Raw genomic sequence first — 15,155 nt, 5'->3', positions numbered from 1 at the left:
GTCGGAGAGTGCATTGGCAAAGGAGGCATTGTTGGCTATAATGTCTGATCTTTAGACTGTGAGCTTTTTCTTTTTGAGCGTTGTATGCTCAACTTCCTGTAAAAATCCTGGGAATCAATAAACAAATATCTATTGTGCATGTTGAACTGATTGTCTTTGTGATGTTTGTGTTACCTGTAAACATGTTAATAAAGTTTTAAGGGGAGGAATACAGTAGTCCTTCATTTATTGCGGGTGTTAGGGACCACACCCCGCCCGTGATAAATGAAAAACTGTGAAGTAGGGGATACAGTAGTCCAAGTTCAGTAAACTTTGTCATGACATGTGCCAGGCTGTAATCACTTACTCCCAATCTCCCTCCTTAAATAAACAATTTAAATACTGTAATATTTTAAATAAACAATCCATGCTGCATTGATTGTTTATTTAAAATGTTAGAGAATTTAAATTGTAGAGAAGAGAATTGCAGAGCACAAGTTGGGAGTCATCAGGACTCGGTTTCACAGAGCAGACAGCGTCCCCACTAACTCAGGCCAGAGGCTGTTTAGTTTCCCTGATGTAAAACCGATCACCCCCCTGACACTGAACAGCATACACAACATTACTCTGTTTGTGCCGGGGGACTGGATCTTTGGGATGAACCAGTCTTTGCCGTAATGTATTTTGGGGTTTAAAAGCCACTGGGACGTTATGTTTAGAAAATAAACGTCTCAGTTTCTCTGATACTCCCTCAACATACGGAACGACCACTGGTCTGGGTCTGGGTTCCTCCTTTTCACCTGATGGCTGACTGGAGTCCTGTTTAGGTTTCTTCTCTGCTTTCAGGAAGGCCCAGTTAGGATATCCACATTGCTCTAGAGCCTGTCTTGTGTAGGATTTCTCCTTCTGCCTGGCTCCAAAAGGATGGCCCAGCACAGAAGATCAACATCATCAGGCCTGGACTCTGAGGTCTACACTCATCTCCAGGCCAGCGGTCACTCTTTCAGGGATGAAGATGTTCACGTCCTGGACAGAGAGGAACGATGGTTTGAGAGAGGAGTAAAGGAGGCCATCTTTGTGAAAAGAAATCGTCCATCGTTAAACGAGTGGAGGCCTCCGTGTTCAACTGTCCCCCTCTTACAATGCTGTTGTTGCTAGTATCACTCAGCCCCCTGTGAATAGTTAACAGCCATCAGGTGCTAATGATCCATTGTTAGGCTGATGGTCCTTCTTGAGCATGTGATCAGCTGGTTTTGGTTGTCAGCAGCAAAACTGGTTGATCTACTCTGAGAAGGTGCTATTTAAGAGACTGAGCTGAAAACAGCTCCTCAGACTGAGGAAGTCATTCAGATGAAAGATGAAACGTTTCTATATATTTTTTTTTTTTTGTTGCTTTTTTTTTTTGTTTTTTTGAATGTCCAGAGGACCAGATTGAACTTTTGAAGATTTTTCTACCTGGATTATTGAGCATGCATCAGGATAGTTTGTCTCATTCATAATGCAGGTTACAGGGATCAGACAAACTCTGTTCTTACATGTCAAAATACTGAAACTTACTGATTTGGTAAAGTTCCAAACGCAAATTTTGTTCAGAGCCAAACAGGATAATTTACCAAAACCTTTTTAAAGTATGTCGTCTCTTTTTCAAGTTACAATTAGAGGAGTTTTTGTCAAGTTGTTCACGTGTGCACTGTGAGGAAGAATGTCGGTGTGTGAAGAGTGAAACTGGAACGATGTGAGTGTGGAGTTGAAGCAATGTCCAGACATAAAAATGTTTTTAAAAACAACAACAAAAAACCCACTATAAATAAATTATTTCGTGAAATATTGAGATATATAAAAAATATGATAGCTTGCAATATGAAATAGTATCTGAATATTGTAACTATGTCTATTTCATTTGTGGTTGTATCATTAAGGAATTAGATTAGTAAAAATTGAGAACTAACGAAGGGTGAAGGTTGGTGCAATTAGTAGAGCTGCTGCCTCAAAGGCGAGAAGATCGCTGGATTGAATCCCGACTGGTGTGAGGTCTTTCTGGGTGGAGTTTGCATGTTCTCTCCGTGCATACGTGGGTTTTCTCCGGGTACTCCAGTTTCCTCCCACAGACCAAAAACATGCACGTTAGACTGACTGGTAACTCTAAATTGTCCCTAGGTGTGAGAGAGAGAGTGAATGGTTGTTTGTCTCATTTGTCTCTATGTGTCCCTGAGATGGACTGGAGACCTGTCCAGGGTGTCTTCCACCTCTCGCACAGTGATGGCTGGATATTGCACCAGTGACCTCTGTGACCCCCCAAAAAAAAGAAGCGGGTAAAGATAATGGGTGGATGGTGAAGGAGTGGAATTAAATAAGTACATACTTCTTCCCACTCCTTTTCAACATGTGACCTAGACAAAAAGTGGAGCAATTTTTGTGCACTTTTTAATTTTATGTAGGTTTTTGTGTATCTTTTTGTTTCTTTGCTTAAAATGGTTGTCTGTACATATTTAACATTCAAAATAAACCCAAAATCTAATCTTCACTTTGTTAGAGTCTCCCATTCTGAGCGCTGGCAACAGTGGACAGGAACAGCTTGGACCTCCAGCAGAACCAGGCTCTGGACGGGCGGTTCACTTGGTGTCAGTCAACAGGGGGAGTTGTAAGGCTAGTTTTCATGCATCAGTTTTGCTTCAGAGTAGTTACTGTAGGTAGTACTTTGTCCATGGAGATATTGTGGTTAAATAATCCAGACAGAATTCATGTATTTGATTCAAACTAAAGTTCAACATGACTCGTCTCTTTCATATTTAAGAGTCGTTAAACTTTTTAAGAGAGAGAATCCACACAAAGCATGAAGAGCTGGCTGTCTCTAGATGCACCCTAAAGTTTAGTGCTGTGAAACGTCAGTATTCACTGACATGTTTGTCATTTTGTAAGACATGTTCCTGCTTCAAGGCCTTCATACGCTGGTCCCTAAAACAGAATCACATTCACAGGCCACACTGACACACACAGAGCCATATGGTCCTGACCTCTGTGGTCATGAAGACTTTTAAGTGCCTGGTGCTGTCTTATCTCAAATCCAATAGCGTCCTCCTGGACCCTGTGTAGTTTCCCTTCAGCGCTAACACATTAGAACATGACTGTGTACTTCACCCGTCACGGTCTGGATTTTAAGTAGCCTGTGAACCCATGCAAGCTTACTTTATCTAGGATTTATCTGTAGTCGTCCAAGCCCTATTGCAAGACAAGCTCAGCTTGTCCAGCTGAATGTCTCAGGTCCTACAGGTGTGCTTCTCTATGACAGGAGGCAGAGTGAGGCTGGACAGGTATGTCTCTTGGCTCTGACTATCTGAACTGATTCCAACCCTCACTCTTCTCTCTGTGCATCAACAGTTGCACCTCTGCACACCAAACTCATTGAGTTTGCAGATGACCCAACCCTGTCAGCTCATGTCAAGTGGAGATGAGACTGTAAAGAAAAAGAGACGACATAAAACTTCAGGAGGAATGCTGCCCCTTAGGCCCCCATCATCCTGGTTCCCCTGTGGAGACTCTGGAATCTGTCCACCTCCTGGGAACGATCATTTCCCACGACCTAAACTGCTCACTTCTAAAAAGGTGATTGTACTGCGACAGCTGAAGAATCTCAACCTGCCAAAACTGTAATAGTGCACTTCATTCATCCTTGGACCCATCACCACCTAATCACAATTACTGCCATTTCCAAAGACAAACAAGAGACTGCAGTGGGTCAACAGTTGTTGAGAAACTAATTAGCTCCACCTCTGGTGGGCCACAAAGATTGCTGGTGACCCCTCCCACCCTAGTAATAATCTTTCAAAGCTTCTCCTATCTGACCAGAAGCTATAATCTGTCAAAACCAGCACCTCATTTACCATACCATACCAGCTTTATTTATAGAGCACTTTAAACACCCACAGGACCAAAGTGCTGTACACACAACAAAACAATCAGATAATAAAAATGGTTAAAATGATTAAAAGTCAACATCTCAGATGGTGTCAAAGGCCACGGAGAAGAGATGGGTTTTAAGAAGGGATTTAAAATCAGACAGGGAAGAGTCTGTTCAAGGAAGGTCGTTCCACAGTTTAGGAGCTGCCACAGCAAAAGCACGGTCTCCTCTTACGCTTTGTAAAAACCATATCATGTTGCTGCTGATCTGTTTCATGTTGCTGTTGATCTGTTTCAATGTTGATGTGTTTATGCGTGCACATCTGCTCACAGACTCATGTTCATGTTTGTGCTGATGTTCAATGTTTTATGTTATGAGTGCTTAGTGTATATTTAGTTGATGTTTTTCTTAGTTCATATCTTAGATGTTATTACTGTTTTTCTTAGACATTTTATTGTTGGATGTAACTGGGACCCCATGTACATAATTTCGCTCCACCACATGTACCACATGAGGTGCAAATGACAATAAAGAAACTCTGACTCTTTGTCTTTGGCACATTCAGGAGCAGCTGATCGCATGACTTGAGGGATCGAGAGGGTGTGTATAGATGCAGCAACTCGGACAGATAGGGCGGGGCAAGTCCGTTAAGAGATTTAAAAGCAAATAAAAGAATTTTAAAAGGAATTCTGGAATGTATGGGCAGCCAGTGCAGGGAGGCTAAAACAGGAGAAATGTGTTCAAACATTTGTGTGCCAGTTAAAAGCCGTGCAGCAGCGTTCTGTACCCTCTGAAGCTGACAGATACATGAATCACTGATTCCTGTACAGAGTGCATTACAGTAGTCCAGCCGAGTGGTCACAAAGGTATGAACTACTGTTTCAAAATGCTGCTTAGAAAGAATCGGCTTCACTTTAGCTGCCTGAGATGGAAAAAACTAGTTTTAACAACTGCTCTGACGTGGTTTTCTAATTTTAGTCCAGCATCGACTTTGACCCCCAGGTTTGTAATAACTGGCTTGATATACTGGGCCAATGAACCAACATTGACATTGGGAGTCTCAGTGGAGCTTCCAAAGACCATCACCTCAGACTTTTCCTCATTAAACTTTAAGAAGTTCACAGCCATCCAGGCTTTGATGTCCTCCAGACATGAAAACAGAGGGGCCAGAGAGTTAGAGTCCTTTTTTTTAGTGGGACGTATATCTGCGTATCATCTGCATAACAATGAAAGGAGATCCCATATTTTCTAAAAACAGAGCCAAGAGGGAACAGGTATAGCATGAAGAGGAGGGGGCCTAAGACTGAGCCATATATCATATCACAAAATGCTTCTCTAGTTGTGGCAGTTCATTAGCAAAAGTCACTAACAATGTACTGTTGGTGTCTTTAACTTCTAAGAACATTGTACCAACTGTTAAGCATGATGGTGGTAGTATTATGGTATATTATGGTATGAAAAATAATAAAGGATGACTACAGCCAAATGTTTAAACTTGTTGAAACTTGGAAATGTTTGGGTGTGATAAGATGATCCCAAATACATGTCCAATTTCAATAAACCGCCAATTCAACAAGAAGGATGCTCATCATTCAGCTAGAAATGTGCCAGAAGCTGGTTGAAGGTGGAAAACTGGGCAACATGGTAAGAGATGGTAAATAGTGACCAAATAAAAAAAACAAATGTAGGACTAAACGGATGCTTGTGGACACTTAATTTTGGGTTTTCATTATCGGCGAGCCATAATCATCACAATTACAAGAAACAAAGCCTGAAGTATTTCACTGCGTAATGAATCTGTCATTTATGAGTTTCTGAAATGACTGACAATTTTTATAAAACTTTTTCATAATATTCTAATTAATTGAGAAGCACCAGTATTAGTGGGGATGAACAGTAAATATTTGAGTCTGTATCTTGCAGTATTTTGACCCTGTGTGGATGAGAGAAAATACACAAATTCAAACTTGAGCATCAAATTCTTGGTCTGTAGTCCATTCACCAGGTGCTCCAGAATTATTCCACCTTGTAAAAAAGATTCAAATAAGTGATATTTCGACTCATCACGAGCATAACGAACAATAATTTACGACTTCTGCGACTGACTGCAACTTTACTTTAGTGTTTTTGTGTTTTACAACACGTAAACATTTCTACACAAAGAGCAAATTTATTTGGCAATAATCCTGAATCTGGGTGGAGTTTGCATGTTCTCTCCATGCTGCGTGGGTTTTCTCCAGTTTCCTCCCACAGACCAGAAACATGCACGTTAGGCCGTAACTCTAAATTGTCCCTAGGTGTGAGTGAATGTTTGTCTCGGTATGTCCTTGTGATGGACTGGAGACCTGTCCAGGGTGTCCCCCGCCTCTCACACAGTGACTGCTGGATATGGACACCAGTGACCCAAAAAGGAAGAAGCAGGTAAAGATAATGGATGGAATAATCCTGAATCTGAGCTTCTATCACATTGGGCGGCTGTGGCTGAGTGGTTAGAGCAGTTGTCCTCCAATGCGAGAGTTGGGGGTTCAATTCCAACAGCCATATGCCGAAGTGTCCCTGGGCAAGACACTGAACCCCTCATTGCCTCCGATGTATGTCCCATCGGTGTATGAATGTGATAAGACACTTTATACAGTCCATTAATATCAATTCTACTGAAACATTTTCAACGTTCCAAGTATTAAATTCAAAACAGTAAAATTCAGGGATTTTTAATCCAGCTGAGCCTTTAATTTCAACACAAACCTGATTGTTTTTAGTTCTTTATTTAGAACTATCAGTGAAAACTTTTTTTACAAAACACATTTTCTAAAATTATATTCTGTTAGTTATATGGGTAAACATAAAATAATTAAATAGGAGTTAGTTCCAGTGAAGCGAAGTGTGAAGGCTCTGAGCATCTGATACCACAGCCTGGAAGAAATGGCTAAATGAAATGCCAGTAAAATACGCCTTTGACTTTACTGAAACACCATTTTAATGAACCAAAACAACTTTTCAAAAGAGTGAAATATATTTTAAACTGCCACAAAATTATCAATCAAAAAACAACAAGAAATGATAAAAAAAATACAGAACTATATCGCCATGTAAAGTACTTTCTGTCACACTGGCATGAAATGAGATGTAAATTATTAGAGGAAACAAACGTTTGTGATAAGCCCTTAAATCGTGACATTTATTACTAACATCAGGAAGAACATATTAGTTTATGGTGTGCTTGTGTGATAACAGTAATTATGATGATCAGTACTAATGTTTAAACGTGATTTGGCAGCACAGTACAAATATATTACATATATATGTAGTTAAAAAAAAGGTAGATGCACAGTGCTCTTCAAAAATAAACGGTACAACTTCATTAACGCGGTTTGGTAAAACATCGATCGTTACAAAATATATGATCCAAAATGTCATGTAAAATTTTAAAAATATATCAAAAATAATTTTCAGATGACGGCTCAAATATCAGTTTTCACTTAAGGTTGCATATTTTGACAGATGTTCCAACTCCAAACCCTGGATAGAGAGGCTCTGCGAAGGCCGTGTGGAACCTGTGCAGGAGGGTCATGGTGTTGCCTATGCTGTAAAAGGCCAGCACACCAGCTGTGTGGTCCAGGTACACGCCTATCCTGGAGGAGTGGGGGCCGCTGACGGCTTTGTCCACCCGATTGTGCCAAGCGGAGTAACCCGTGTCGGAGCAGAGGAGGCTCCAGGACTTGTCGTTGTAGCCCAGCAGACACAGCGAGCCTTTGCCCTTCCGGCTGATGCCCCTGTAGGCCACACCGATGGAGAACTCCCCGCTCCACTCGATCTCCCAGTAGAAGCGGCCCCCGGACAGCGCCTCTCGGCACAGCACCTGGGCGAAGCTGTCGAACCTCTCTGGGTTGTCCCCGTAGGGCTGCAGGTTTCTGGTGCGGATGACTTTTCTGTTGTTGTCAGAGATGCACAACTCTTTGTAGGCTGTGCTGGAGTCCAGCTTCAGCTGGCAGAAGTCTGAGAGATGAGAATTAGATTTAGATTTTTACAGCGTCCTGATTTAGGTTACATCTAAATTACAGCTGTGATAGAAGAGGCAGTCAAATCAGAGAGCACAAGTATCAGAACAGAAAATCATCAGTGAAATGCATCTACAAACTACAGAAATTGCGTTTCCTGCAAAAATGCCGTGTGAATGCTTATTGCAGAACATCTTGCTGAAAAACAGCTGAAATTAGCTAAAAAAAAAATCTGAAATGTAGCTTAAATGGAAGAACCAGCCTAAATTAGCAGAAGAAAGCAGAAAGAACAAATAGTTGCTAAATTAGGTTTAAATAAGCAGAAAAAAAATCAGCTAAAAATCAGCTGAAATTAGCAAAACAAGAGCTGAAAAGTAGCTGAAAAGGCAGAAAGAAGTGGAGAGAGCACATTTTTGCTGAATTAGGCTGAAAAATTTTGAAATTATTGCAAAAAATGTGGAATTGACTGAAAAAGCTAAAATGAGCATAAAACAGCTCAATAGTAGCTTAAATAACTGAAACTAGCTGAAAGGAGCATAAGCTGAAATTCGCAGAAATAATTTAATTAGGGTCAAAGAAGAAGAAATTAGCACAAAAAAATTGAATTTATTTGAAAACAGCTGAAATTAGTTAAAACAATGCTAAAAAGGTAGCTGAAAAAGTTAAAACAAGCTTAAATTAGCAGAAGATAGCAGAAAGAACACGTTTGTCCAATTAGACTGAAAGAAGCTGAGATGAGCCCAAAGAAATTGAAATTATCTGAAAAAAACTGAAATTAGTAACAACAACAACCCAAAAAACTGAAAAGTAGCAAAAAATGCAGAAAGAAGCTTAAATTACCAGAAGGAAGTGAAGAGAGCACATTTTTGCTGAATTAGACTGAAAAAAGTTTTAAAGTGTACAAAAAATGTGGAATTAGCTGAAAATGCTAAAATTAGCATAAAAACACGAAAATTGTAGCTTAAATAGCAGAAAATACTGAAACTTGCATAAATAAGCTGAAAGGAGCATAAGCTGAAATTAGCAGTAAGAAGCAGCACACAAATGTTGTAGTTAACTTGAAAGAAACTGAAATTTGCACAAAACAGCTGAAAGTAGCTGAAAAAAATGTTTACATTTGCACAAGGAAGCTGAAAGAAGCTGAACCAGAACAAAATGTGAAAGGAGCAGTAAGAGGTTGTAAACAGATCTAAAGAGTTGAAGGATGGAAAATGAGCCCAATTCATTTTCTAGGAGAATAAAAGTGGCAGAAAAGGCTAAATATTTCAAAAAGCTAAAGTTGCACCAATAGCAAAAGTCACAGCAGGATTGTCCTGAACGAGCTGAACGTTTTGATAAATTGTTGAATTAGCACAAAAATTGTGGAACGAGAAAGACGCTGAAAAACGTACAGAAGAAAAATGGATCAGAATAGAGTAAATGCTCCATAAACATTCACACAGTAAATAAATATTAAATGATTGACATAAAGTAAATGTAAACCCTCAGTTCTGAAAAATGATAAGAGTTACTTACACTTCAGAAAATCAGCTCTGGACTTTGGCTCTGGAGGAGGAGCGCTGTCCACCGTCATTTCTTTGCCTGTGCATGAAGTGGTACTGTGTTAGTCAAACTGAGCTGCACTGGAACGTTCAATTCTGCTGCTGGTTGACTGTGCAAAAGTCTTGAGCCACCCTTTGTTTCTTCATTTGCTTCCATAGTCAAACCTTTTGAAATCTTTTAAGTTGCTCTTCATCAATGGCTCTTTGTGCGTTCAATTTTTATTCATTTATATTTTAATTTGGCTGATTTTATTCACACATTTTCTGTCCAGTACTTAGCCTATTTCAGAGAAGTATTTTTTATCTATTACTTAAATCAAACCTATGAACCATTCCAGCATTAACAAAAACTCATAGACTCCAGGAGTGAATCAGTTTTTCCATCACACTTAATTGTAACGGTAACAAATCTGCATCTTTACATTGTTTTGAGCATTTTGCCACAAAAACAAAATAAAAAATGTTCAGATGTTTTAGCTGAATCAATAAGGAATACCAAAGATAACACTGTCTGACAGCCAAGAAATAGTGTTTTAACACCAACAAAGTCATTCTAAAAGAGCCGTAAATATGATAATCTAAAGGATGACACATCTTGTGTGTCAGGTTTTAATGTTTTTTCTTTGTTTTTAAAAGACACAACTTTCAAAAACTTTTATCTGCTGTAACAAAAATGTCTTTTAGGCTTTTTTTGTCCCTCGTGGTTGGGTGCATGGACTAGACTAGACAGGAAATGAATGATAAAACAGGCTAAGTTCAAAGAAAAACCTCAAACCTGCAGAAAGCTTGAAAAAAAAAATCTATTAAAATCACTTATGGACTGCAAGAAGGTCTGACAGCTTGGAAGCAGAGAAACAAAGACTTGAGGTTTAAATGTTTTGCACAGTACCGCATATGCACATGTGATGGAGCTAGATTAGTGTTTGTCCACTGAAGTTATGCAGGGGTGGTGTTGTGGTCCTACATAATAATTAACCCGACAGGACGTGGCGGTGCTCACCTCGGCTCCTCCTGTCCAGTGTTCTACTCTCTGTGGTGTAAACTGGGACCTCGTTCACTGCGTAGCAGAACACGTTCATGTTTAGTAAAGTGTTTTTTTGAGTGTAGAGGTGTGTTTCAACTGGTGAAATCAGACCTGTCTTGGAAATTTTAAGCAGCTCCTCCCTGCCGAACTCCTCGAGGCGTTCCTTGATCTCAGCCACAGCTTTCCTGACCGCCCCGAAGGAGAAGTCTGGGTTCACCGTCACCTTGGGGATGAAGCCGTCATCAGTGGGGGTGCAGAGGTAGTTGAAGTTCTGATGGGAAAAGGAAGGTGATGAAAGAAAACCCAACACGCAACGCTGACCAAACATACTTTGATTTAAAGACATGGTCCCAAGTCTTCCTTGGACATTTATCTGGGTCCAAACCAGAAATCTAAGACTTATTTTGGCAAAATATCCAGAACTTCTTTGAAAATTCATTTGTTGAGTTAGACGGCCCCCACCAGTTAAAGACAGCACTACAATGAGGCTGTGTCTTACCTGCAAGAAGTGGATGTGGTCTTCGGTGCTGTACAGCTGCTTGAGGCCGTTCTCCTTCTTCTTCAGTTCATCGATCTCTTGCTCCAGTCGCTCGATCAAAGTCTCGGCTTGGCTGAAAGCAGCTTTCTCGTTGATGCCAATCAGTTTGGTGACCTCTGACCTCATCCTCTCGATGGAGCGGATCATGTCCTCGAACATCTTCTGGCTCTCCACCATGGCTCTTTGGGCAGAGTTCTGTGCAGAACCGATGTCCACAGAAAGACGTTTACACAACTTTGGCACACACTTAAAATAAATCATTGGGGACTGCCTAGTGTGAGGCAGCACCTATTATTATCCACCTGACGTAGGGTTTCTTAACTTTATATCTTAACTCTTCCATTAACTTTAATGTGTCCCGAAACAAAATGTGTACCCCACAAATGTTATATCAAAACAACCGGGTCGGAGCCGTGATGTGTGCTATTACTTTTACTGGCTTTTTGAGTTACCATGGCGACAATTTGCAAACAAAGATGCCATTTTTCTCATTTGAAACTCCAGATGGAACTAAACAGCTTTTAACTGTAATAGCTCAATCATTCTTTGAGATATGGAGCTACTTGTTGTGGTGGTAGCTGAAAGCAATGTCCAGTAAATGCTGAATAAAAAAATTCAAGATGGCCACCAAAGCTACATTTAAATGACTTGAAATCAGCTATTTTTTTTTACACATGCAGAGCTGAAATTTGGTGTGGTTACATCTGAGAACGATCCCCATCACATACTGAACCCAAAACAAAAATCCAAGATGGCCACCTCAGCTAAAAGAGAACAAATATGGTAACTCAGCCATTTTTGGAGCTATTCAGCTGAAATTTGGTAGGGTAGTAGCTGACAGTGAACCCCAACACATAGTACTGTCAAATTTAAAAACGCCGGCAGTGGGGCAGTCCCCGTCAAAGTTTCTCCAGGAACTTTCTAGTTGGGGACTGCCATCGCAATGCATAGGAGAGCAGATGGCCGCCAATGCTACATTTAAATGGCTTTAACGCAGCCATTTTGACATATACACAGCTGAAAATTGGTGAGAACGGTCTCCATCACGTACTGAATCCATATTTAAAATCCAAGATGGCCGCCTTAGCTAAAACAAAAAAATTACCATATCTCGGCCAATTTTAGAGCTATTCAGCCGAAATTTGGTGTATTGGAAGCTGAGAATAATCTCCAATAGTCTCCGACTGAAAATCAAAAATCCAAGATGGCCGCCTTAGCGAAAAGAGAAAAAATACCATAACTCTGCCATTTTTAGAGCAATTCAGCTGAAAATTGGTGAAATTTAGCTGAGGACGATCCCTATCACAAACCGAATCAAAATAAAAAAATCAAAGATGGCCGACTTAACCAAAAAGGAAAAAATATGATAATTTTTAGAACTATTCTGCTGAAATTAGGTATACTGGTAGCCGAGCGTGAACCCCAACACATAGTACTGTCAAATCAAATTTCAATCAGCAGCAGTCTGGCATCCAGGAACTTTCTGGTTTGTGTTAATATTCAGTGAACAAGGGTCGCCTGGCAGCCATGACGGCCTTACCTTTAGTGAATCCACAGCAGTCTTGAGTTCCTCCAGCTCCTTCACCCTTTCCTGACATTTTTGTCTAATCTCAGCTTGAGAGACTCCCAACAGTTTCTGCAGAAAAAAGGAGTACCGGTATTACATCCACTGATTTAAGATGCCCCATACTGATAACCCAACTATCCTCCTTTAGTTTTTTCATGCTGAGTTGCAGTAAATGACATCAAATCACTGAGTCCGATTTAAATGATGCAAGTGGATGTTATGAGTTTTAATACAACAATATCTAAAACCTAATAGATTCTGGACCCAGACTGGTATACTTTTTTATACGACCGTATCTGGGGAGGCCCTTTGGCATATTGAATAAACCTCTATGAAGCTTTTAAAGTGGCTCACTTTCATCTCAGAGGGAAAAGGTAGTGGTGGTGGTGGGGGGTGAAAAAAAATCTGTAGAAGAATTTTGGCCCCGTCAGGAATGTGAAACTACCGTTGCCTGACTTTTAAATAGACGTTTCAAAGTGCACAGAGCGCCGAGGTGCAGGGCAGGAGGTTTCTCATTCAGCTTTTACTCAAACCCACCAACCCGTTTTTCAAGATAAGCTTGAGGAATGCAGGGAATCTAGGGAGGGGTGGGTTTTTGGGTGTGGGGTCATAGATTTTGTGAGAGGGGGAGGGGAGAGAGTGGGAGATGGAGTAAAGGAAGAGTCAGGTTGTAAAACTGCGTGAGAGAAACCAAACTCAGGATGCTGTAAATGTTGCATTCACTACGGCTCCGAGCCATCAGCCCATGAGTGAAACTGGAACATCTCACCCAGCAGTATCTGCTCACACTCTTATCTCCACATTGTTTTACAGGCTGTGTGACTCATGAGTCATCTGAATGTGCAGATATGAACCTTCACTCCCTGACATTCCTGGATCTCTGCAGACCCACTCCCACAGGTGGGGCGGCTGCAGTTTCTGTTTATTTATCCCACAGCTGGATCACCACATTCTCCTTGAAAGCTGGACCTTTCAGTGTGTAGGGGGGGGTGATAAGTGGAGGGCATGTCCCTCCCCGCTTCCTGGTAGCTAATCAGAGAGCTGGATTTGTTTTGGCAGCGCTGATTGCCTGCCAGGGAGCTGATAGTGCTGCTGAAATGGGTCAAAGTCCAACCAGGAGATGGGCGAACCACCTCACCTACTTTCTTTCACAGGAGTTTACTCAGAGATTATGTAAATTAAACAATCACCTCATGCAGCACACAGCTGACAGAGAACATGTGTGCTTTTATCAGTCATGTGTTTGTAGGGAAGGAGGACACCTCACCTGCTTCTCCCCCCTCTCAGCCTCGGCAGACACGATGTCATGGCCCCTGTGTTCACTGACGGTGCACAGGGCACAGATGCACATCTGGTCCGTCCGACAGAACAGCTCCAGGGACTTCTGGTGCTGCGGGCAGATCTTCCTGTCCAGGTTTCCCAGTTCGTCCACCAGCTTGTGCCTCTTGAACGTGGCCGACTCGTAATGCGGCCTCAGGTGCTTCTCGCAGTACGACGCCAGGCAGTTCAGGCACGACTTCACAGCTTTCAGCTTCTTCCCGGTGCAGAAGTCGCACGGGACGTCGCTCGGGCCGGCGTACACGTTCCCCTGGGATGACGTCAGGTTGATGTTCAGGCCGCTCTTCTTGATCTTCTCGGCCACCATGCTGAGCGTGGCGTTGGGTCGCAGCACGGGCCTCTGGGTGAACGTGATCTTGCACTGGGGGCAGATGTAAATCCCTGTGTAGTCCGCCTCGTTCCAGTAGCCGCTGATGCAGTCCATGCAGAAACTGTGGCCGCAGGGGATCGCCACAGGGTCCCTGAGGAGGTTCGTGCACAGGGAGCAGCTGAAGTAATCAGGAGACGTGTGATCAGCCATTGTGGTGAAATACAAACCCGGTCAGACCTGTGGAACTTTACAGAGAGACTGCCACGAGTGGGTAAAGACTTGGTCGAGTGCGTGTGAGCCCGCCCTCCGTGCTGTGGAGCGGGCTACCGGGGGGACAGGACTTTCTAGTATTTCTGAATTCCAGAGGTTATTGATTGAAAGCAGGCAAGGCCCCGCCCACTCAAGGCTCTGAGTGGGCGGGGCCCTACTCAGTTCAAACGAACAAGGCTCCGCCCGCTCGGAGCAATGAGTGGGCGGGGCCTTGCTCAGCTCAGACGAGCAAGTTGAGCAAGAAGACGAAAGGAGCGTCAGTGAGAATGAATGAAAAGTCCTGAAGATGATTAGAGGAACGGTGCAATTTTTTTATTCTGAGGGGAAAAAAAAGTCAGAATTCTGAGAAAAAAAATCAAAATTAGATAGATGGATTCTGACTTTTTTTTCTCATAATTCTGACTTTAATCTCAGAATTTTGACTTTTTTTCCTCTCAGAATTAAGAGGAAAATAATTTTTGCACCGTGGCCCTAATCCTCTTCCATAGCAACGTTTAAAAGATATGCCCCAACTTTTCACATGGAGGAAACCATTTCCTCTTCCCCTGCAGCTTCCTGTCTGCCTGAATTTCTCATGAGGCTCATCTGTGGCTGAAACGCACACACACTCCTCAGCAGCTGCATTTCCACCTATTGTTGTCAGACAGAATCACCATTGTCTTCCACCGGTTATAGTTGGACAAACATTAAAG

The 15,155-nt window shown here is 41.8% G+C and overlaps 1 protein-coding gene across 1 annotated transcript; it reads right to left on the bottom strand.

Moving 5' to 3' along the window:
- Positions 1 to 6,966: 6,966 nt before the first annotated feature.
- Positions 6,967 to 14,515, bottom strand: ftr82 (finTRIM family, member 82). The gene is made up of 7 exons (XM_037688126.1): positions 13,813 to 14,515; positions 12,519 to 12,614; positions 10,940 to 11,173; positions 10,552 to 10,711; positions 10,417 to 10,473; positions 9,391 to 9,456; positions 6,967 to 7,873 (listed from the first exon to the last, which is right to left on the bottom strand). Exons 1-7 carry the CDS (start codon positions 14,401 to 14,403, stop codon positions 7,353 to 7,355), a joined length of 1,725 nt encoding a protein of 574 aa, XP_037544054.1. The 5' UTR covers positions 14,404 to 14,515; the 3' UTR covers positions 6,967 to 7,352.
- Positions 14,516 to 15,155: the final 640 nt, after the last annotated feature.

The sequence above is a fragment of the Nematolebias whitei genome, chromosome 14, assembly GCF_014905685.2.
Source record: "Nematolebias whitei isolate Nwh7 chromosome 14, NemWhi1, whole genome shotgun sequence".
Taxonomy (NCBI): domain Eukaryota; kingdom Metazoa; phylum Chordata; class Actinopteri; order Cyprinodontiformes; family Rivulidae; genus Nematolebias; species Nematolebias whitei.
Note: the sequence above shows the minus strand (reverse complement) of the source record. Positions and strands in the feature narration are given on the sequence as shown.